Source organism: Lathyrus oleraceus, chromosome 1, assembly GCF_024323335.1.
Source record: "Lathyrus oleraceus cultivar Zhongwan6 chromosome 1, CAAS_Psat_ZW6_1.0, whole genome shotgun sequence".
Lineage (NCBI taxonomy): Eukaryota > Viridiplantae > Streptophyta > Magnoliopsida > Fabales > Fabaceae > Lathyrus > Lathyrus oleraceus.
In genome coordinates, this window is record NC_066579.1 from 250,964,071 (window position 1) to 250,986,437 (window position 22,367).

Consider the following 22,367-nt stretch of genomic DNA (forward strand, 5'->3'; position numbering starts at 1 on the left):
ACCAACACCTTCAACTACTAGAGTATTGTCATTTGCAAATTTCACCATGTTCTTCATTAAGGGCTTTATGTTGACAAACCAATCTTTCCTTCCAAACATGTGTGATGAGCATCCTGAGTCCAAGTACCACTAGTCCTTGAATCTCTCTTCATCTCTCGTTGTAACCATCAATAACATATTTTCTTCTTCATGTTTCGCTAGCTTTGCATCAGTTTCTTGATTCTTCTGCTTTTATGGACAATCACTAGAATAATGATCATTCTTCTGACAACTGTAACATTGAATGTGACTTTTGTCTGACTTTCGACCACCACCCCTTCCTCTACATGCAGCACCACCTCTTTGGTTGCCCTGGTTCCAAAGTTTTCTCTGATTCGACCAGTTTCCTTCTTGTTGATTTCAACCAATCAAATTGTTGTAGCCTCCTCTTCCTTTGTTGTCATTCCAGCTTCCTTTGCCTTTCCTTTCTTTTGTTGATTGCGCTTGCAAAGCCACATCACTCTTCGAATTTCTCGCAACTCTTTCAGCCATTCTTTATTCAAGAGATTCAAACGTCCCTTGGAGCTCTTCCTTTGTCAATTTTGACAAATCTTTCGACTCTTCTATGGCTAATACCATGTGGTAGAACTTTGGAGCCAACAACCTCAAGATCTTTCCAACAACAGATCTCGATGTCAACACTTCTCCACATATCTTGATTTGATTCACTAGTTTCATAACCTTAGTGGAGAAATCAATTATGCTTTCATTGTCTTCCATCTGAAGCAATTCATGTGTTCTTTTGTGAGTTTGTAACCTCACCTCTTTCATCTTCTTTGCGCCTCCAAACGATTTCTCCAGAATTTCTCATGCTTCTTTCCCTGACTCTACTTCACTAACCTTTTCAAAGTTATTTGGATCAACACATTGATGGATTATAAAGAAAGCTTTATAATATTTCTTTTTCAATTCTTTATGCGCAACCCTTTCTTGATCCGTCTCATTTTCTGTAAGCGTTGGTACTCCTTCCTTCACAAGATCCCAAAGATCTTGATAACAGAACACAACCTTCATCTGCTTGCATGAATTCTCATAATTATTGTTCTTGAGAATCAGAAGATTCCCTGGAAAATGTCTGTTTGGATTATTCATTGCCATCATGATTTTCTTCCCACGAATCGCTCAAACTGGAGCTCTAGATACCAAAAGTGGGAAATCCACCACAACCTATGGAGAATTTCTATCAATCTTGATGAATAAGATTGTTATCAACCACACAATGACAATGAAAAGAAAAGAACGGTTTTGAAAGAAAGAAAATAACGTTGAAGAAGAAGAAGAATATTTTATGCAGAGTTTTCTCTCTGCCGACAACCTGTGGAAAACTTCTTTATTCACTTTGCAACTGCACAATTCTGTGAATACAATGTTATGAGTTGTTGTAAGAATAGGGGTTACTCCCTCTATTTATAGAATTATGTTAGCTTACTCTAAGCCAAAGTCTAAAACTATAAAAGTCCAAAATAGTTAACACTACTAAAAATATGCCTAAGTCAAAATCCTGTGTGAAGCAGCATGCTTCGATACTTCGACACACTAATGCAACTCTACACACTAAGCTATTCGACACATCTTTGTTCTGTCGAACAACCTGCTTCGACACAAGAAATATATATATATATATATATATATATATATATATATATATATATATATATATATATATATATATATATATATATATATATATATATATATATATATATATATATATATATATATATATATATATATATATATATATATATATATATATATATATATATATATATATATATATATATATAATAATAATAATAAAAGGTAAGAGAAAAATAAAGATAAATACACTATTGATATTGTAAACTGAATTTTGTATTATTATCTAAAATAATATATAATAAAAAACTAACATAATATATGTTAGAAAATAAACCAATAATTAATATTCCAATGTGAGGAAAGACCATTGCAAAGGAAACTCTTCAAGATTTATGCTTTTCCCAAAATTGTGGCCATTAATTAAAGACATTAGAAAGAACCCTTTCATTTGATTTTGTTGCAGTCTCAATAAATTAAAGCAATAACCATTCAAGTGAGACAGAGTGACACAGCGAGCTGTATGCACTCACGAGATTCAACTTCAAAAAAAAAAATCCTCATTTTATTTGTTTTTCTTTTTCTGATATTTTTATATAAATAATTATTTAATAAATGCAATAATAAAATTCATACTTATATATGCGACTAGTGGAAAAGAGTTTCTTTTTAATATTATAGAAAAAAGTTCTTTTGTTAAGTAGTTAGTTGTTAAAATTCATAATCTAATTGTGTATTTTTCTTTTGTACAAGTTACCGGCTGATCTGGTTTGAGTTTCTTTTCTATTATATCCATATTATTTTTACTAATTATAGATCTATATTTTTTATTATATATGGATATTTAATTATATATATATATATATATATATATATATATATATATATATATATATATATATATATATATATATATATATATATATATATACACGATTAAAAGGCCATTTGACACGTAAAAAAGTTATATATCTTTTTTAGAGTCTCGCTCATAGACAGAATTCCCATTGCTATCCTTGTCAACTCAAATTAACCCACAATAGAAAATTCACAGATTCATTTTATTTTCTCTCATTGTTTCTTTTGTTGTCATATTTTCAAAATAAATTCTTCAACATTTTCTTAGTTCTGATCTTTTTCTCACCCAAATTTCTTTTTTCTCTTGTTTCTTCAGCCATCATTCCACAAAACAATAACCTCAACAAAAAAAACCACAACAGAAAACAGAAAAAAGGTAGGTTGGGTTAAATGCTTCCATTTTTGAAGCAGAGATACAAATCCAATTGTTGAAAACACATCGACCCAATTGAAGAACTATTTCAAAGTTTTCATCTTTTGGTATTCTGAGTAACAAGAAGCTTCAAACATTAAAAGGGTATGTAAATAATAACATTATCATTAATAATATCAAAGAAGAAACATAGTATTTTTGAGATAATAATGTTTCTTCTTCTTGTTGTTGTAGAGTGCGCAGGGGAAAGGAAATTACGGATCGGGGAAAATTGGTAATTCAGAAGAGATAATTGGGTGTGCGTTCATGAAATCGTTGTTGAGATCCGCCGTAATATTGGTTTTGCCGGCAGTGTTAATTGTCGGCGCGTTGGTGTACACGCGGTTCATCGAAACACCGGTGAGTATTGTTTTGCTTGATTGGTTCGTGTAGTTTGCTATTTTTAACGTTAGTTATTTGTTTTGTAAGTTACGGTTGTCCCAAACTCAAAACAGACATGAGAATCGCTCGCTCTCAAATTCTCTTCCACCTAGGCATATTTGTCAATCTCGAGCCTATTAAAAGCTATGACTATTTTTTATTTACATAAGTTAGTTTTACAAATGACAAAGGGTTTATTTAAGATTCATAAGGGTCAATATATAGTGAAAATAGTACGTTTAATTTAAAATATTAAAATATTATTTAAAGGATGAAATTTTACTCAATACTAGTAGACTATTAAATTAAAGAATTGTTGTGACTAGGTGATATTTTATTTTACTATCAAACCCATATGGCTAACATTTTTTTACATTTCCTTAAATGTTGTATATCTATAAAAATTCAGAAATGCTATATATTTTTTAAAAAATTTAACACTAAATACAACCAATTTATATATATCATAGATTTTTGAAAAGTTAAAATGAACTATTTAAACTTATTTTCTTTATGTATCTATACAATTTATATATTTCATGAGTATTGCCAAAAAAAAATTTAAATAATAGACTTTTTTACAAATATAATTATTTTACTCTATTAGAAGATTTCTACACCAAAATTTTGATATGTACTACGTAATTTACCTGTGAAATTAACTTCACTTCATATCAAATTCCTATTATTGTCGTTTATAAAACATTGTCTGTTTTAATGTTAAATTTTATATAAATTTATTTTAAAAAATAGTTCATTAAATTGAAGAATGTAGTATTATTTAGACTCGATTAATATTATTTTAGTGTATTAGAACATCTAGCTAATAAAATGTAAGTAACATAATTTTAGTTTCAATGGTACTTACTCCTTCTTTTGTTTTTAATTGTTAATTTTTTTTGTCTTTAAAACATATTAAGTTAATAATAATAGTAATTTTTTAAATTATGACTTTTTTTATAATATCACTATTTTTAATTTAAAAAAAATATTTTTATAATAAATACTTAAAAATAATTTTAACAAAATAATAATTAATACTATTTAAAATTTTAGGGATGACAATTATAACTTTTTTTTTTATAAAAGTGACATTTAAAAAAAATCGAGAGCCAAAAAAAATAAGAGGACATGAAATTTGTATAGATGAAAAGAGTGTATTACAAGTTCAATGACTTTGGTATTATTAGGTTAACTCTTGCTAACCAAATTACCCTTTTGACACCTTTTTCCACATGAGATAAGATGTCACTTGGTTTAATTGTCAACAATATATTCAACTGTCCAATAACAATGAGGATATAATGTTGTCCAATAACAATGAGGATATAATGTTTCATTATCTTTTCAAACTAACGACTTTCTTTATATAAAAATAAAATCAACTTTAAAGTTCTGAAATGGAAAAATGATTTGAATACTTAATTTAGAAGAAGGATGTAGAAATTTTGAGGCTGAAATGAGCGCCGCTAATGTCGGCCAACAAAACATAGAAAATTAAAATCCTAAGATCTATGGTTGTAATGAGAAGAGTGTTAGTATGCCACGCGTCCTTTAGGTCCCACACGTTACTTTTACAACTCACATCACTTTATAATTTTGCGCCAATTGTTTTAAGCACGTAAATTAAACTTGGATTCATCTATGATTGCTCATTTATTGCTCCTTTAGTAGGTTTTTTTTATAAAAATAACCTACTTGTTTAAGCAATTCCCAAAATACTTTTGATTTAAAAAAAAAATCCTAAAATACCCCACTTTTAGGAGGAGTCGCCAATTGAATTGGAGACTCCTCTTAAAATTTGAATGGAGGCGTCAATTGGATTGGTTAGGGCAGGTGCCCTAGTCAATCCAATTGACGCCCCTGTGTAGGTTTTAAGAGGAGTCGTCAATTCAATTGGAGACTCCTAAAATGCAATTTTTTGTGTTTTAGGGTATAAGTGATAGATAAATTTGCTATAAGACCACTTGATATTAATAAAATTTTCCGTTTACACAAAGAAACCTAATGGTGATGACCGGGATCACCTAACCGACCTCCGGTCCCACATCCTCTAGCTACCCAAACCCTTGGTCCTAACCCACGTTGACGATTCTGCACCGGTGTTTGATCATCTGAGGGGCCAGGAGCGTCACTACCAACTACAGGAGAAGGTCCGTTGAGGTATTCGGACAAGTCGGCATAGTCTTCAGTATGCATCGATGGTGTACCGCCGTAGCTGAGCTCATGACCCATGTCAGAGAAGTTGGGATGTGGTTGACTCATTGATGGGCGACCGAGAAGGTTGAAGGGAGACATGGGTGTGAACGATGCGTCGAGGAAAGGTTGGAAAGGTTGTTGGGGTGTTTGATAGAGATAGGGTTGTTGGATGTTTTGGTTTTGTGATGTTTGACCTTCTTGGCTACGGTAGGAGGATGGGCGGTTGGTGTTGAATGATCGTTGGGTGTTCTGGCTAAGGCGATTTTGGTAGGGTGACGGGGTGGGTGCGAAGCAATGTTGGGTCTCAGGTTGATGGTCAATTTGCTGGTGGTGGTATGAGGTATGCTCTTGGTATTAGGGTTGGGTGAATGACATGCTTTGGTTGTATGCTTGTGTGTTTTTGGAACGGAAAGTTTGACGGATAGGGGGTTGCGAGTAACCGGGCTGACAATGTTGTTAGGGGTTAGATGTTGATCCTTCTGGTGTGTAAGTTGTCTGGCGTGGGTCGTATAGGTACATATCCTCGGCGATAAACTGAAAACCAACCGATCTGTACCAAGCCGTATAAGTACGACTTGGTTTTTCTTCAGTTGGCATGACTGCGTCAGTTAACACATGGTCATGACGGTGCTTCCATTTGCGACACTCCGATCTTGCGAAGATTTGCCATGGATTGAAGTTCCATTGGTCGTTAACTTTACGCAAATGCCATTCTCCTAGGCTAGCTGGGGGATCTGGGATATTCTGGAGCATACTGAACTGCAGCTTCACACGATCACTGTTGTGCATTTCCACAGTTGTGAACCGTATTATCGGTGTGCATGCAGTCCATACGGTTGCGTCTTCAGCGTTGACCTCATGGTCATGATCCAAATTAAGGTATGGACGCCAAATGAACTGAAATGTGAAAGAAGATAGGATTATAATCAATGTAGAAAAAGTTAACAAAATATAATGAAATAATTAAGTTATTTTGCTTACGTCTGTCGGTCGAAGGTGATTTAACAGGTTGCGATACTGAGTAATACAGTGTCTTGGACATCTGTTGTAACTCATACCACGTGCAGACCATCTACACCAAAAAGTCAAAAAAAATTAGTTAGAGGTAATAAACTTTAAAGAAGTAAGTAAAGATATAGCAATTTAAACAACTTACTTTTGTGCATACGGAAATGTGAAAGGGTTGTTATTGACCGGTGCTAGAGACGGTAGTCTTGACCAACCCCATGCTTGTAGCAAAACATCATATCCAGAAAATATAGACGTGTCTTTGTGTGAGTTTTTGCACAAGGAGCTATAGAGATAGGCTAGACAAGCAGATCCCCAACTGTAACTTCCTATTCTATCTACATGTCTAAGTAGAGGTAAGTACATAATATGAATGCTAGAACCACTACCTTCGGGAAATAAAAATGAGCCAATTAATAGCATAATGTAACACCTAATTTTTATTATTCGAGCATCTTCGGTAGAATGCTCATCTAAGTATAAACTATTATAGTATGACTTAAGGCGTGAGAGTAGTATACCTTGACCTCTTGCATTATCATCTAACAAATCAGTCTCTAAGAGCTCCATGCAAATTGAATTTGCATAGTTGGTCTTACCATTAACAACCTTACCTTCAATGGGTAGTCCTAAAAGCATGCAGACGTCTTCTAACGTCACGGTACACTCACCGGTTGGGAATCAAAATGTGTGTGTCTCTGGTATCCATCTTTCGCATAAAGCTAGAATGAATTTTTTATCTATGGACCAAGACAAAATCTTGCTAATATGACCAAAACCGGCGAGTTCAACATAAGGTTGAATCATCGGGTCCATAGGGACATATTCGTGGACCCGAGTTCGGAACCTTGATACATCCTATAAAAGAAAGAATAAAAAACTTGACTAAGTTGGTATGTCAAAATAAAAGGGGGTTGGTGAAGATGAAAGATAAAAAGTTAACAAAAGAAAAAACTTACATATGTTGCGATGTTTGCAACCGTTCCTCTATGTGCTTCGTCCATTGTGAGGATAGACATTTTGTCGAGGGGTTGGTGTAGATGAAACTACAAGAAGTTGTTGCAGATGAAAATGTAGAAGAAGTATTATAGAAGAAGTAGTGAGAGTGATGGTGTGGAAGAAGTGTTGATGGAGTGGATGTATTTATAGGCAAATGGATGAGAGCATGAAAAGTTGTGCTTGCATGGTGTCTCCATTTGAATTGGAGACCATGTACAACCTTTAAGAGGGGTCGCCATTCAAATTGGCGCCTTCATAGGGACATGCATGCAAGACCTAGGTCTGATTGATTAGTTTCGAGGTCTGAATGCATGGTGTCCCCACTTGAATTGGCGCCCATGTGCAAGGAATGAGTGGGGGCGCCAATTCATTTGGAGTGTGTGTCTGCATGTATGACACGTGTCTGTCTTGTCTCTTGCATGCTGAACATGTCACTTCTTAGTAGCTTGCATGGTTGACACATCATTTCGGAGAAGCTTGCATGTGCGACACGTTATTTCGGAGTAGCTTGCATGTGCGACACGTCACTCCGAACTAGCTAGCATGTGAGACACTTCACTCATATATTTAAGTGTCTTACTATCAACATCCAAGACACTTCACTCACATTCATCTGCAGTAAGAAAATAGTTTTCATCTGCACAATGTCATCTTCATCATTATACAGTGTCAACGTTCACTGCAACGGTGAAACATACGAGTCTGAGCTACATGGTTTTTGTTTTCGAAACACTGATACCATTAGAATCACGATCAAGAGAAATGCAACCTTCTTGAATTTGAAAAAAAGAATATAATCCTTTATAGGATCGGGTATTGTGTCAAAGATCACATATCAAAATCCAATATTTTTTGAGAATGGTCAATGCAATTATTTCCCCCTTAAGGTACGAGACGATGAAGATGTTGAATACATGTTTGTTAGTCATGAACATTCAGGCTGCAACTGTATTGAGTTGTACATTACTCTTCAACCATGTATACCATCTCAACAGTCTCAACTAACCGGTCAGGATGAATCTGGTGAAGATGCTCGACAGTGGTCAGATGAAGTCAACCCAGAAGCAGAGGCAGAAGTGGATGTCGTTGATGAAGAAGAAGAGGAGACCGAGATACAGGTTGATCACATGCTGAACAACGACGATGAAGATGATAATCAACCACCATAAATACCTCCTAGTCATGTCTACAATCCGCCTCAACATATGACAAATATGGATCTTCACGACGATGAAACATCCAACAGTGTTTTCTATAATCCGTATCCGATATCAGATGGCGAATTAAAGGTGGGAGATATGTTTCGTACCAAAGAAGAATGTGTTCTGGCAATCAAAAAATTCCACATGAACAACTCCGCTGACTTTACAGTGAAACGCACTGATTCTAGAAGGTATGTTTCACATTCTACAAACCTACTATTCAAATTGATGGCACTTGGTTATATGGAAAATACAAGGGTACTTTGCTCATAGTGGTTGCACAAGACGGCAACAACAATGTCTTTCCCATTGCCTTTGCTCTTGTTGAAGGTGAAACGACTGGTGGATGGGGTTTCTTTCTTCGACATCTCAGAATGCATGTGGCTCCACAAGCCAATCTCTGTTTGATTTCTGATAGACATGCTGCCATTGAGAGTGCCTACAACAACCATGACAACGGATGACATGATCCTCCTTCTACCCATGTCTACTGTATCAGACACATTGCATAAAACTTCATGCGTTCTATAAAAGATAAGAATCTTCGTAAGAAGGTGGTGAATGCTGGGTATGCTCTAACTCAGTCGTCATTTCAATATTATCGTGATGAAATTAGACTGTCTAATGAAGACGCAGGGAGATGACTAAATAAAATACCAGTAGAGCAGTGGACAAGGGCATTTGACGGTGGTTGTCGATGGGGCCACATGACAACAGACATTGTGGAATGCATGAACGGGGTATTCAAAGGAATTCGAAATCTGCCGATAACCGCCTTGGTAAGATCAACCTATTATAGGTTGGCTTCTATGTTCGCAACCAGAGGTGAAAGATGGAGTGCGGTGTTAATGTCTGGGCAAGTATTCAGTGAGTGTTGCATGAAGGTCATGAAAGAGGAGAGCATCAAAGCTAGCACACACGCTGTAACAGTCTTTGACTGTCATAGACAAAATTTCAGCGTCCAGGAAACAATGGACCACAACGAGGGGAGACCAAATTTAGCCTACGTTGTTAGACTAAATAGAAGTTGGTGCAATTGTGGAAAATTCAGACCTTCCGCATACCTTGCTCCCATGTCATAGCAGCATGCGCTTATACTCGTCAAGACGCTTACAACCATTTATTTGATGTGTACAAGGCCAACACCATCATGAATGTATATACTCAAAGCTTCTCAGTACTACCAATGGAGGATTCCTGGCCTCCATATGAAGGTGATATTGTCTGGCACAATGACGAGATGCGTAGAAAGAAGAAAGGAAGGCCAAACAGCACACGTATCAGAACAGAGATGGATTCCACAGATAAAATGATAAGATTATGTAGTATCTGTCGTCAACCAGGACACAACAAGAACAACTGTCCCAATCGAGGAGCATCATCTAGGTCTTAAGCTTTTTGTAACATTGTATTTCTGTAACTTTTAATCATTATATATCATTAAGTTTTTGTTACAACGGGGTTCACAACAAACATCAGTACAAAATATCTGAAAACATATATATTTCTAACTGATTACAACAATCAAATTGATGTTGTCTCGACCGAACATCATTTCCCTAACATCCTTATCAGTCTTCATTCGCACCCAACCAACAATACTGTCAAGTCTCTCAATACTTCTGATTTTTTCCCCTTCTGGTATTTTCCCATCTAACCAACGAACCAACTCCCTCTTCAGTTGATCGAACGTGGTGATGTTCCAAAACAACATCAGCATTTGAGGCTTGTCTCTCGCATAAATCACCTTTCTGTATCGGCGACGAACACCAAACATGATTCCCAAATGATTATATGAGATGTGGAACGATTAGTCACACAACGCATCTATTTATAGGACAAAAATTGCATTTTAGGAGGAGTCTCCAATTGAATTGGTGACTCCTCTTAAAACCTACACAGGGACGCCAATTGGATTGGCGCCTCCATTCAAGTTTTAAGAGGAGTTGCCAATTCAATTATAGACTCCTCCTAAAAGTGGGGTATTTTGGGATTTTTTTTTTGAAATCAGAGATATTTTGGGAATTTCCTTCAAAAAGTGGGTTATTTTTGTAAAAAAAACCCTTTAGTACATTACAGTATTGCATTTTCTTATTGGATGTAGATTTATTTATATAATCTTTCTGTCTCAATGATCCATAAAGACTGTGTTCTAAACTAAATAATTTATTTTAATTTTTAATATTTTTTAATTATATTATTGAATTAATATTATTTTTATCATTTTTAATATTTATAAGGAATATCTTGATAAAAATATTATTCTCTTTTATTTTGTTTAATACATATCAATTCATTCATTAATTATAGAATAGAGGGAGTATTTTATAAAAAGTGTATTATTTTTAATTTTTAGTATTGATTTGTATTTTAAGTTATTATAAAAAATAAAACTTTATTTAATTAATTTCTAATTATAATTAATGAGTAAATTTTAAAAAATAATTTTTTAATTATTATTATTATTATTATTATTATTATTTTATTTGATATTTTTAAAAAACTATGAAACACAAATATGGCCTTTTTATAATATAGGAAGAGTAATGTCTTTGATCTTCATACTACGCAATTCTTTAAAGATTTGTTATTTTATTGACAAAAAATTTATAATTTATATATAATTTTTTTATAGGTGAAGTCAAATGTCTTTAGTTTAATAATTATAATAAATTGACAGTGTAAAATATATTTGTATATTTATAAATAAAATCAAAATAATTAATTTTAATTAATTAATATTTTATTGATATTTTTTCAATTTTGTTATAATTTGATTAAGATGGAGCAACATAGTGCTATTAGTATCTAAGTAGAACTATAGTGACTTACTCATTAGTTGTTAGATTAGAAAGTGTATCTATGTGCACCGACGGTTATATATATATATATATATATATATATATATATATATATATATATATATATATATATATATATATATATATATATATATATATATATATATATATATATATATATATATATATATATATATATATATATAATATATATATATATATATATATATATATATATATATATATATATATATATATATATATATATATATATATATATATATATATATATATATATATATATATATATATATATATATATATATATATATTATGATATAATAAAAGAATGAGCATTGAATTAGCATTGCCAAAATAATGTAGAGTAACGGCAACGCAACGGCACTTTAATTAAATTGCCCACATCTAGTTATCAAAGGAGTTAAACCGTGAATACCAACCCTAAGATAGATCAAATTAAACTTATAAAAAGTACTATACAAAAATGAATCGATTTTTCTTAAATAACCATAATGTAATATTTGTGTGTGTAGGACATTTTCTCCGGTGTTTCATCTACCGAACCAATCCTAATCACCAAAGCATACGAAACACCAATAAAGCCCCTGAATCAAATTGAGATTCCACTCAATTGCAATGGATACAACCTCACCAAAACATGTCCATCTAACAATTCTGAAATTTCTTTCTTTAATCAAGACCGTTCATCTAACTCCACGTGTCCCGATTACTTCCGTTGGATCCACGAAGATTTAAGGCCATGGGCCCACACAGGAATAACAATGGAAATGGTAGAGAAAGCAAAACCAACAGCAAATTTCAAATTAGTGATATTAAAAGGAAAAGTATATTTAGAAACATATGAGAAAGCTTTTCAAACAAGAGATACTTTTACTCTATGGGGTATCCTACAATTGCTAAGGAGGTACCCTAGAATGTTACCTGATTTGGAGCTTATGTTTGATTGTGTTGATTGGCCTGTTGTTTCAATTGGTCAAAATAATGTTATTGACCCACCTCCACTCTTTCGATACTGCGGTAACGATGATACATTAGATCTCGTTTTTCCTGATTGGTCCTTCTGGGGATGGTAAGTACATATCGATCATTTGATAGATTTTTAAAAAGTGATTTTTTTTGTTTATAATAATTACTGGAGATTGTAATTGATTGCATAGGGCTGAGGTTAATGTAAAACCATGGGAGATTTTATCGGGAGAGTTGAAAGAAGGCAACAAGAGGATTTCATGGGATAAGAGAGAACCTTATGCTTATTGGAAAGGTAATCCAAGTGTTGCTAAAACAAGACAAGATCTAATGGCATGTAATATTTCAGACAAACAAGATTGGAATGCTCGTTTATATGCTCAGGTATTCGTCTTCATTAACCTTGATTAACATATATGTAATTGAGCGATATCAAATATGATTATTGAACAAACTAATGTTCACTTTTTTTTCTCGTGATTTATATGAAATGTGTCTCTTCTAATCTAATTTTATTTTGTGTGTACAATAGTAATGACATTGTCAAAATTAACAAATGAAAGTTATTTTAGGATTGGGGACGAGAGTCACAGGAAGGGTACAAGAAATCAGACTTGACAAATCAATGCACTCATAGGTATAACACTTATTTTATAACTTGTTTAATTCGTGTTTTTATATACTTTTTAACTTTACATTTTCCCATGACTTAAACACGAATTAAAAATAAGTGTTATTATAAATATTTTCATAACTATTTGATATTTATAGCTATGAAAATATGAATGTTTAAATTGAATCATGATTATTGTGTGTAGATATAAGGTGTACATAGAAGGGTCAGCTTGGTCAGTGAGTGAAAAATACATTCTAGCATGTGATTCTCCCACTTTACTTGTGAAACCTCATTATTATGATTTCTTCACAAGAGGGTTAGTTCCGGTGCATCACTATTGGCCCATTCAGGAAGATGATAAATGCAAGTCCATTAAATATGCTGTGGATTGGGGCAACACTCACACTAAAAAGGTAAAAAATCTACTTTTGTTTATCTACCTTAATCTTGTTTCAATGTTACATGTTTTTATTCTTCATCAGGCACAAAATATTGGAAAAGCAGCAAGTGATTTCATTCAACAAGAGTTGAAGATGGATTTTGTGTATGACTATATGTTTCATCTCTTAAATTCCTATGCTAAACTCTTTAGATACCAACCCTCCATAAGTGATAAAGCTGTTGAACTATGTGTGGAATCAATGGTGTGTAATGCACAAGGAATAGAAAAGAAATTTATGTTGGAATCATTGGTCAAGGGCCCTTCAAACACTGATCCATGCATCATGCCTCCACCTTATGATCCTCCATCTTTGCAAACACAAATAAAAAGAAAACAAAGTTTAATTGAACGAATCGAATACAAGGAGAAGAGTTATTGGAAGAAAAAAAATGTGACATCGTAATGTATATTTTTATTACGGAATTTTAATGCAAGTGGTTGATACGTTGAACATATGAATGTTGTAAACCCTTCTATTACGACTTTGGTTTTTAATCATTGCAAAAAAAAATGTCATCATTGTTAGAGATTAATGTTTATCCCTTCCCACATAGAGTTTTGGGGTAGACAAAATTTTTGTATCCATTGTCTCGTATATAGTTTGCTAAATAAAATATATCTACAAAAAGTAGTACTATGCTTCATCATTCTTCTAATTTTGATCAACTTGCTCAAATAATTAGTTCTTAATAATTCTAAATAAACTAGAAACTTCAGAAAATTTTAAAATAAGCTAGTGAACTTGCATTCTTAACACTACATACACAAAATCAACTATACAACCAAGAAAATAAATTAATACCAAATTCATTAATTTATCCTCAACTGTTAGACAATTTACACTATAAAAAGGACAAATTAACAAATAGACCAATTAATTCAAATCAATAGTCTCTACCGCGGAGACACCTCGCAACGCATTTTCACTCCTCCCATTTTGCCTACTATCTCATTTCCCTCCTTTCATTTTCTTGAACACTATCCCTTTCTCTCAGCTCCACGCACTCAAACCAAAAATTTCTTCTCTCTCACGTTCTCTCCCCACTTTCAATATCTTCTTCAACTTCCTACTTTAACATACACTTCATCTTCTTCATCAATATCAGGTTATATCTGTCAACCATTGCTTATTCTTTCATTGATTTCTTCTTCTTCTAAACATTGCATTTCTTTCATCACGTGTTACTCTAATTTTTCCTTCCATTTTTTTTACTTCATTTTGGTTTCTACACTGCATTTTCATAATTCAAGGTTTGTCTTTTTCGGTTGTTTTATTTCCCTACCTTTCATTTTTTATTCCCAAAGTTTAACACTTTTCAATATTCTGTTTTTTCATTTTTCGATTGGTTTCTTCCTTTTTTTTTAGTTAGCTTTGGTATCTACATTGCATTTTCATCATCTAAATTTTGTTCTTTTTGGTTGCTTTTTCATTCCTAAAGGTTAACACTGACCTTTCATCATCCAATGTTGTGTTTTTTCATATTTCGGTTACTTTTTTAAAACTAGTAATCTTTTTAACCACTACCCATTTGTTTTTGGATCACTACAATTCATTTGTTTTTAAAAAGTATTTACATTTTCTTGAATATAGTTTGGTCATAGTTGTTTCATTTTTTTAAATGATTGTTGAACAGACAACAACAAACCATTTATGTATTAGTTCCCAAGTGATGTCAATTAGGGGTGGTAATTGAATCAATTAAGACAAAATTCATCCAATCCATCCATAAAAAACTTCATTCAATCTATCCATAAAAAATTCATCCAATCTATCCACTACATCAAAATTAAGTTAATGAATTGAATTAAATCTATCCATTTATAAGCATGGATGGATCCAATCCATCCATTTATAAGCATGGATGGATCCAATCCATCCATTTATAAGCATGGATGGATCCAATCCATCCAACACATTTTAATGATTAAATAGATTTTTTTATCTAATTTAAAAAAAATAATTTTTTTCAAATATTAAAAAAAAAATTTGAAAAATAAAAAATAAAAAAAATTTCAAAAAAAAATCAATTTTTTTTTGAAGAATAATTTTTTTTTTTTTTGAAAATACAAAAAGTTGTTTTTTTCCAAAAATTTAAATTTTTTTTTTTGAAAAATACCTAAATTTGATTTTATTTTTGAAAATTTATTTTTTTACGAATATAAAAAAATTATTTTTTTTCGAAAATAAAAAAAAACGATTTTTAAATTATTTTTTTCAAAAATACAAAAATATATTTTTTTTGAAAAAAAAATGATATTGTTTTATTAAAAAAAATAAAAAACTTTTTGAAAAAAATAAAATTTTCAAAAAAATAAGTGACGTTTTTTAAAAATAAAAAATTCAAAGAAAAAGAAATGGATGGATTGATATCCATCCACTAAAAATATGATAATGGATGGATTGGATTGTATATTTTTAAAAAACTTTTAGTGGATTGTTAATGGACTAATGGATTGTTTTGATCCATCCATTAACGATCCAATCCATATCCATCTAATCCATCCATTAACGATCCAATCCATATCCATCTAATCCATCCATTTTGCCACCTCTAAATTGTCAATGTTTAGAACCAGTTGTACTTGAACCTGTCTAACTATCTCTTCACACCTGATCTGTTTTTTTTTTATCTTCACACTTGGTGTGATGTATACATGATCCATTATGATATTTATTAGTCTACATGCTTTGATATGTTTATACTTTTATTACCTAAACCATCACTGTATTTTGAAATGGTACTCATATATTTGACTTATAAGTTACTAATATGTTTGTTTGACTTATGCTTGTTTTTCCTCTATGCATTTTTTCTCCGATATACATGATCCACTGTTGTGTCCGTTTATTGATATGTTTGATACTTATATGATTTTTACACTAATATGCTTTGATAGTGGTATGTTTACTGATATATTTTGATATTGATATGTTTGTTTTAGTTATGTTTACTAATCAACCATTTCGTTTATTATATGTCAAGACCACCTATTTTAATCAAATATTTGCATAAAGGCAACAATGTATGGAAGATGGCAATCATAATTGTTGACTTATGGAACGTGAAAGAGCGTAGTAGGCAGTTGTATCTTGAGATGGTTATTGAAGATTCCAAGGTATAATGCAACTTTTAAAATAATTTGTTCTTTGTTTGTTTGCTTTATTAAACATTTTCCAACTTTAGAGATAGTTGTGGGGCCTTGTTTTGCAGGTGATATGTTTTTAACAAGGACAACAATTTTTGACGATGACAACTAATTGATGATATCAACTAATGTCTTCTAACAAGTCAAACTAAGTGATTAAGTGAATAAAGATGCAAACCTAAGTATTAGGGTTTGATAAACTTGATTATTCGATGATGGCAATTAAATGGAATACATACTCAACCTCATCTCAAGTAAACTCGGGCAAGTGTCTACAAAGAAAGCATATGAGAAAGTCTTGAAGTATAAGAAAGTCCTAACCTGATTAGTCTGAGTGAATACTTTATAAAGCATAAGGGTGTTCTCATAAAAGTGCATGGCTAAATCTCATACACACACTAAAACATGTTTTCAAATTTATTTTTCTCAAGAAAATACCTTCAAAAATATCTTAAAATTGTGCTAGATGAATTGGGAGTTGTTAGAATAGCTTTGGACAAAGTTTTGTATTTTCTAATCGGCTAAAACATTTATCTAATCGATTAGATCAGTTCAAAATTACGCTCTAAGCGATTACGATAACATCTTAGCGATCAACAATGGCTAGATAAATTTATTTCCTTTTTTGAACTGGTAATCGATTACCTTTGAAGTTTCTAATCGATTAACACTAGGTTTTAATCGATTAACTTGTCTTAAAAAATATTAAAATCAATTTCCTTTGTTATCCAACCTCTAGCCAATAATTAGAGGTCCCTTCCCAAATTTCAAACAATTTAGAATCGTGTTTTAACACTTTTTTTCTCTCTCTCTCTCTCTCTAAACCTTTTCTTTTACTTTCTCTCACTAATATTTTAGTTAATATGCTTTTGTGAGAAAGTTCTTTTCTGAGTAAGGATAAGTTATAATTCTGGAAGGATAGAATTGTAACATTCACCAAGAGAATTTTTTGTTTATACCTTGGTTGAATATTATCCATTTAGGGATTGTTTGGTTAGAAGCTAAACCCGAATAAGCTTTCAATTTTGGGATTATATGATCAAGCCCTTATTTAGGTTTGAGATCAACCAATGGTAAAACTGCATAGATTCTTGGTTAGCCCGCGGTAAACCAAGGTTAGGTTAAAGCTTAGCCCAATATTAAAATATTGGATACGGTTCGAGATTAGCCGAGTATTAAATTCTCTCAAGTTATTGATTGGCCCATGTAAAACCAAGGTTTAAAAGTTTGTGAGCTCAACCCGTGGTAAAATCTTACAAAATTTGTTTGAAAGCTTGAATACTAACCGCTCCAAGATTCTCTTGGAAAGAAGACTAACTACTTCAATCCACCGTTTGGAAGAAAATACTCAAACTGCTAAGTTTGCAGTCTTATTGTTTGGTTGGAATCCAACCATTTTCCTTGTACAAAGGGGTTTGTGAGTATTATCTACTAAAAACCCTTAAAGTTTATTGGATACTCTCAAAATCAATTCTTGAAAACATGAATAGGTCATTTCTTGATTGAACTTATATAATTCTTGGTGTTCCTGTCTTTCCCTTAAATCTTTATTTTCTGTAATTTATACTCTGCAATTTATTTTTCCGTTACTTAATATTTAAACTATTTTCAAAAAGATTTTAAACTCTAATCATAATCCATTTTTTTTCAAAACCAAGTTTTTCTAGACCACACAATTCATGTAATTTTAGTCTGTTTTATTCATATTTTATGGTTTTATGTTGGTGTATTGTGTTTAATTCAGGTATTTTTCAAGTAGGAGCTTTCCTCCGAGAAATCGGGACAAAAAGAGCAAAGAACAAAGAAAAATAACACATACTGCACTCATGGCATTCACCATGGCAATGGCTGTGATGTGGCAGTCAAAAGCCAGCTCAACAAGAAGAAAAGTCAAGAAATACATTTTAGAACTCATGGCGTTCGCCATGAGCCTCAAAACCCATGTTCTCCCACTTTGCGCTCATATCATTCGCCATGAGGCCATGCCGTCCGCCATGGACTTTGAGGGTAGAAAAGTAGCAACAAATTGACACAGTCTCCTCCCACTTCAACATTATTTTTTCCATGAATCTTACAGGATTTCAACCTATTTTCAGAGTCCCAAGCACTATATATAGCCCAAATTTTTATATTTTCATGCCCCAGGTTTATTTTAGAATTATCAGATTTTTGGAATACTAGTTTTAGGTAGAAAATTACTACTATTGTAGCTACAATTTCTCACATTGAGGGACTGCTGCAATTAGAGTTAAGAAATTCTCTGTACTTTGATTATTACAATCTTGTCGGAATCAATTTCAATTTTCAATTTCAGTATCTTTTACATGTTTTAGATTTTAATTTCGAGTTTATTTTCATCAGTATTTTATTTCTGTTTATTTGATTCAGTCTATTTACTTTCATTTCATTTTTGTCTTAATTTTCAGTTGCTTATCATTGCTGTCAATTTTATTTCCAATCTAAATTTACACTTCTATTTTTATCACTCACTGCACTTATTTGTTTCAAAGTAGTTTTATGTTCAAATTGCAAATTTGTACTATTTTTGTTTGTTGGTTTATGTGTTTTTACCATTTGTAAGTGCCACTTTTATATATATATATATATATATATATATATATATATATATATATATATATATATATATATATATATATATATATATATATATATATATATATATATATATATATATATATATATATATATATATATATATATATATATATATATATATATATATATATACTTTTTTCTAAACATGTTCCTCTAAGCTTCTAGAGTCCAAGATATGAGGATCGTCGTTCCGTCGGGATTCAATAAATTTTATTGACGCTAATTTTTAACATTAAATTATTTTCTCGATTCTGAATTTTTAGTTTTTAAATTAATTTTTTTTTTTGCCGAAAGTGAAAACACTCAGATACTGGCCAACAACGCAATAATGTGAGACTGATATCCGATCAATAAAAATTGGATTTTTAACTTCTAAAAACAACGACATCGCTTTAGAAATTAATAAGGACTTATCAGTTTTCAAAAATTGGTTCGAAATGGTAACTTGTCGAGCGACAACATGACTTGTACGATTTCGAAGCATAACACGGGTTGTGCGAAAGTTAGTTGTGTTTTTAAATTAAATATTTCCTCCGAAAAATATTTTAAGCAAAACAAAGTGCCGAGATTTATCTGAGTCCCGAAGGTACACCAAAAAGCACACGATCTCCGTTTATTTAATTTTTAAAACTTCTATTATTTTACATCCATTCTCTAACCAACCAAATTCGATTAGCCTTAGATTTACAATGCAAAGATAAATCACAGTAGTTTGACATTGGTCTCTGTGGGTTCAACATTTTTTATGTTACAATTGATTGGTCTGTGCATTTGTAGATAAATCACATCAAGTTTTTGGCGCTGTTGCCAGGGACTGACAATCAATATTGTGATTCCATTGTAGCAACGTATAGACTAAGGTATTTTATTTTTCTTCTTCTATCGGTTGTATGCCCAAGACTCGCTCAACCATAGAGGATTTAGAATAACCGATCCTTGAAGTCGAGTGTTACATTCACCTCAAACGCCGAATACAGGAACTTAGAGCCATATTCGATCATATGGCTGAACCAGATAATCGTCCACTCAAAGACTTTGCAGTCCCATCTCAAGATGAGCCACACCCAAGTATTATTCCACCTGTATAGTATGGAAGACAACTTCAAATTGAAATATTCTCTATTGCAAATCATGCAACATAACCAGTTCACAGGAAATCCCACAAAGGACCCAAATCTTCATCTGTCAGTGTTTGTATAGTATGCGGACACGTTAAAGACTAATAACGTGAACCCTGAAGTAATTCACCTACGTTTATTCCCAGTTTCCCTAAGAGATAGAGCTAGAGCTTGGCTATAATCTTTACCTACTAACTCTATCACTACCTGGAATGAACTAAAGAAGGAATTCTTAGCCATATATTTTCCTCTGAGAAAAACAATAATTCTAAGATATCACATAATCAAGTTCAGAAAGATAGAGGGATAATCACTTTTTGAAGCTTGGGAACGTTATAAGGATATGATGAGACTATGTGCTCATCACGGTCTAGAGAAATGGCTCATCATACATACATTCTATAATGGTTTACTCTATAACACAAGAATGACCATAAAAGCTGCAGTTGGCGGTACCTTAATGGATAAACCCATAAATGAAGCATACCAGCTTATTGAGAACATGACCCATAACCATTAATAATGGGGAAACGAACACGCTCAAGTAGAGAAAACACAACAAAAAGGAAGAATGTTCGAAGTAAATGTCCTAGACCATGTGAGTGCTAAGGTCGATGCACTCACTCAAAAAATCAACAACTTAGCCATTACCACTCCAGCTACTGTAGTGTCCGTAACTCCAAACTACGAGATTTGTGGAATCCAAGGACATATCACTACTAATTATCAGTTTTTGACAGGGATTGTGTCAGGCCAAGTTAACTACACACAAGGTAATCCCGATTCAAAGACATGTAATCCTAGATGGAGGAACCATCCAAACTTTTCCTACAAAAATAACAACACTTTGTTTGCTCCCAGCCAACCACCAACGACCACACCCTTTCCAACACCATCAACACCTCCAAATTTTCATAAGGGAACTGTAGTTGTTCCCTCTTCTCCTAGAAAATCAAATTTGGAACCGATGATGGATAACTTTAATGCAACTCAAACAAAATAAAACAAGTAATTTATGAACCAAAATGCTCACACAAATGAGTTAGTGAAACAATTGGCGACCAATGTTGATGCCATGGCCACACATAACAAGATGCTTGAGACATAAATCTCTCAAGTAGCCCAGCAACAAGCAGCCACTACTGCCCCTGTTGGCATATTTTCAGGCCAACCTCAACCAAACCCAAAGGGCCATGCTAATTCCATCACACTGTAAAGTGGGAAGGAACTAGATGGACCAGATGACCCGAGAGTTTCAAACTTTGTGATGTATAGAAAAGATGATAGTGAACCAACGAAAGTAGTTGATGAAAGCCAGGAAGAACCATAAAAAGTTGACAACAAGGAAGAAACTGAAACCATTGAAACGGTTGAAAACGAGAAACCTTATGTACCTCCACCTCCTTATAAACCAAAGATCCCGTAGCCTCAAAGACTCGCCAAATTAAAGAATGAGGGCCAATTTAAAAAATTAATAGAGCTTCTAAAGCAACTTCATATCACTATACCTTTTACAAAAGCATTACACAAATGCTCTACTACGCCAAGTTCTTAAAGGAAATTCTATCAAATAAAAAGAAACTTGAAGATGACGAGACTGTGGCTCTCATTGCAGAGTGTAACGCCATTATCCAAAACACATGCCCCCAAAATTGAAATACCCTAGTAGTTTTTCTATCCCATGTGTTATAGGCAAGTTTGTCATTGACAAGGCGTTTTGTGATTTAGGAGCTAGCATAATTTTAATGCCCCTTTTGATTTGTGAAAAGCTAAACTTAGGAGACTTAAGACCTACAAGAATGTCCCTTCAGTTGGCAGATCGCTCACTTAAATACCCTATAGGAATGTTGGAAAATATTCCAGTACATATTGGCCAAGTCTACATCCCTAGAGACTTCATAGTAATGGGTATAAAGCAAGATTCTAATATACCTATCATATTA

The 22,367-nt window shown here is 32.5% G+C and overlaps 1 protein-coding gene across 1 annotated transcript; it reads left to right on the forward strand.

Annotated features, from left to right (window-relative positions):
- Positions 1-2,595: 2,595 nt before the first annotated feature.
- LOC127129704 (uncharacterized) lies at positions 2,596-14,190 on the forward strand. Its single transcript, XM_051058842.1, has 7 exons — positions 2,596-2,992; positions 3,083-3,247; positions 12,032-12,588; positions 12,677-12,869; positions 13,058-13,122; positions 13,304-13,514; positions 13,584-14,190. Exons 2-7 carry the CDS (start codon positions 3,155-3,157, stop codon positions 13,944-13,946), a joined length of 1,482 nt encoding a protein of 493 aa, XP_050914799.1. The 5' UTR covers positions 2,596-2,992; positions 3,083-3,154; the 3' UTR covers positions 13,947-14,190.
- The last annotated feature ends 8,177 nt before the right edge of the window (positions 14,191-22,367 follow it).

Coding starts and splice junctions, on each gene's coding strand:
- LOC127129704 (XM_051058842.1), top strand. CDS start 3,155: ATGAAATCGTTGTTGAGATCCGCCGTAATATTGGTTTTGCCGGCAGTG. Junction 12,870..13,057: donor ATGCTCGTTTATATGCTCAG/GTATTCGTCTTC, acceptor AAGTTATTTTAG/GATTGGGGACGAGAGTCACA. Junction 13,515..13,583: donor GCAACACTCACACTAAAAAG/GTAAAAAATCTA, acceptor ATTCTTCATCAG/GCACAAAATATTGGAAAAGC.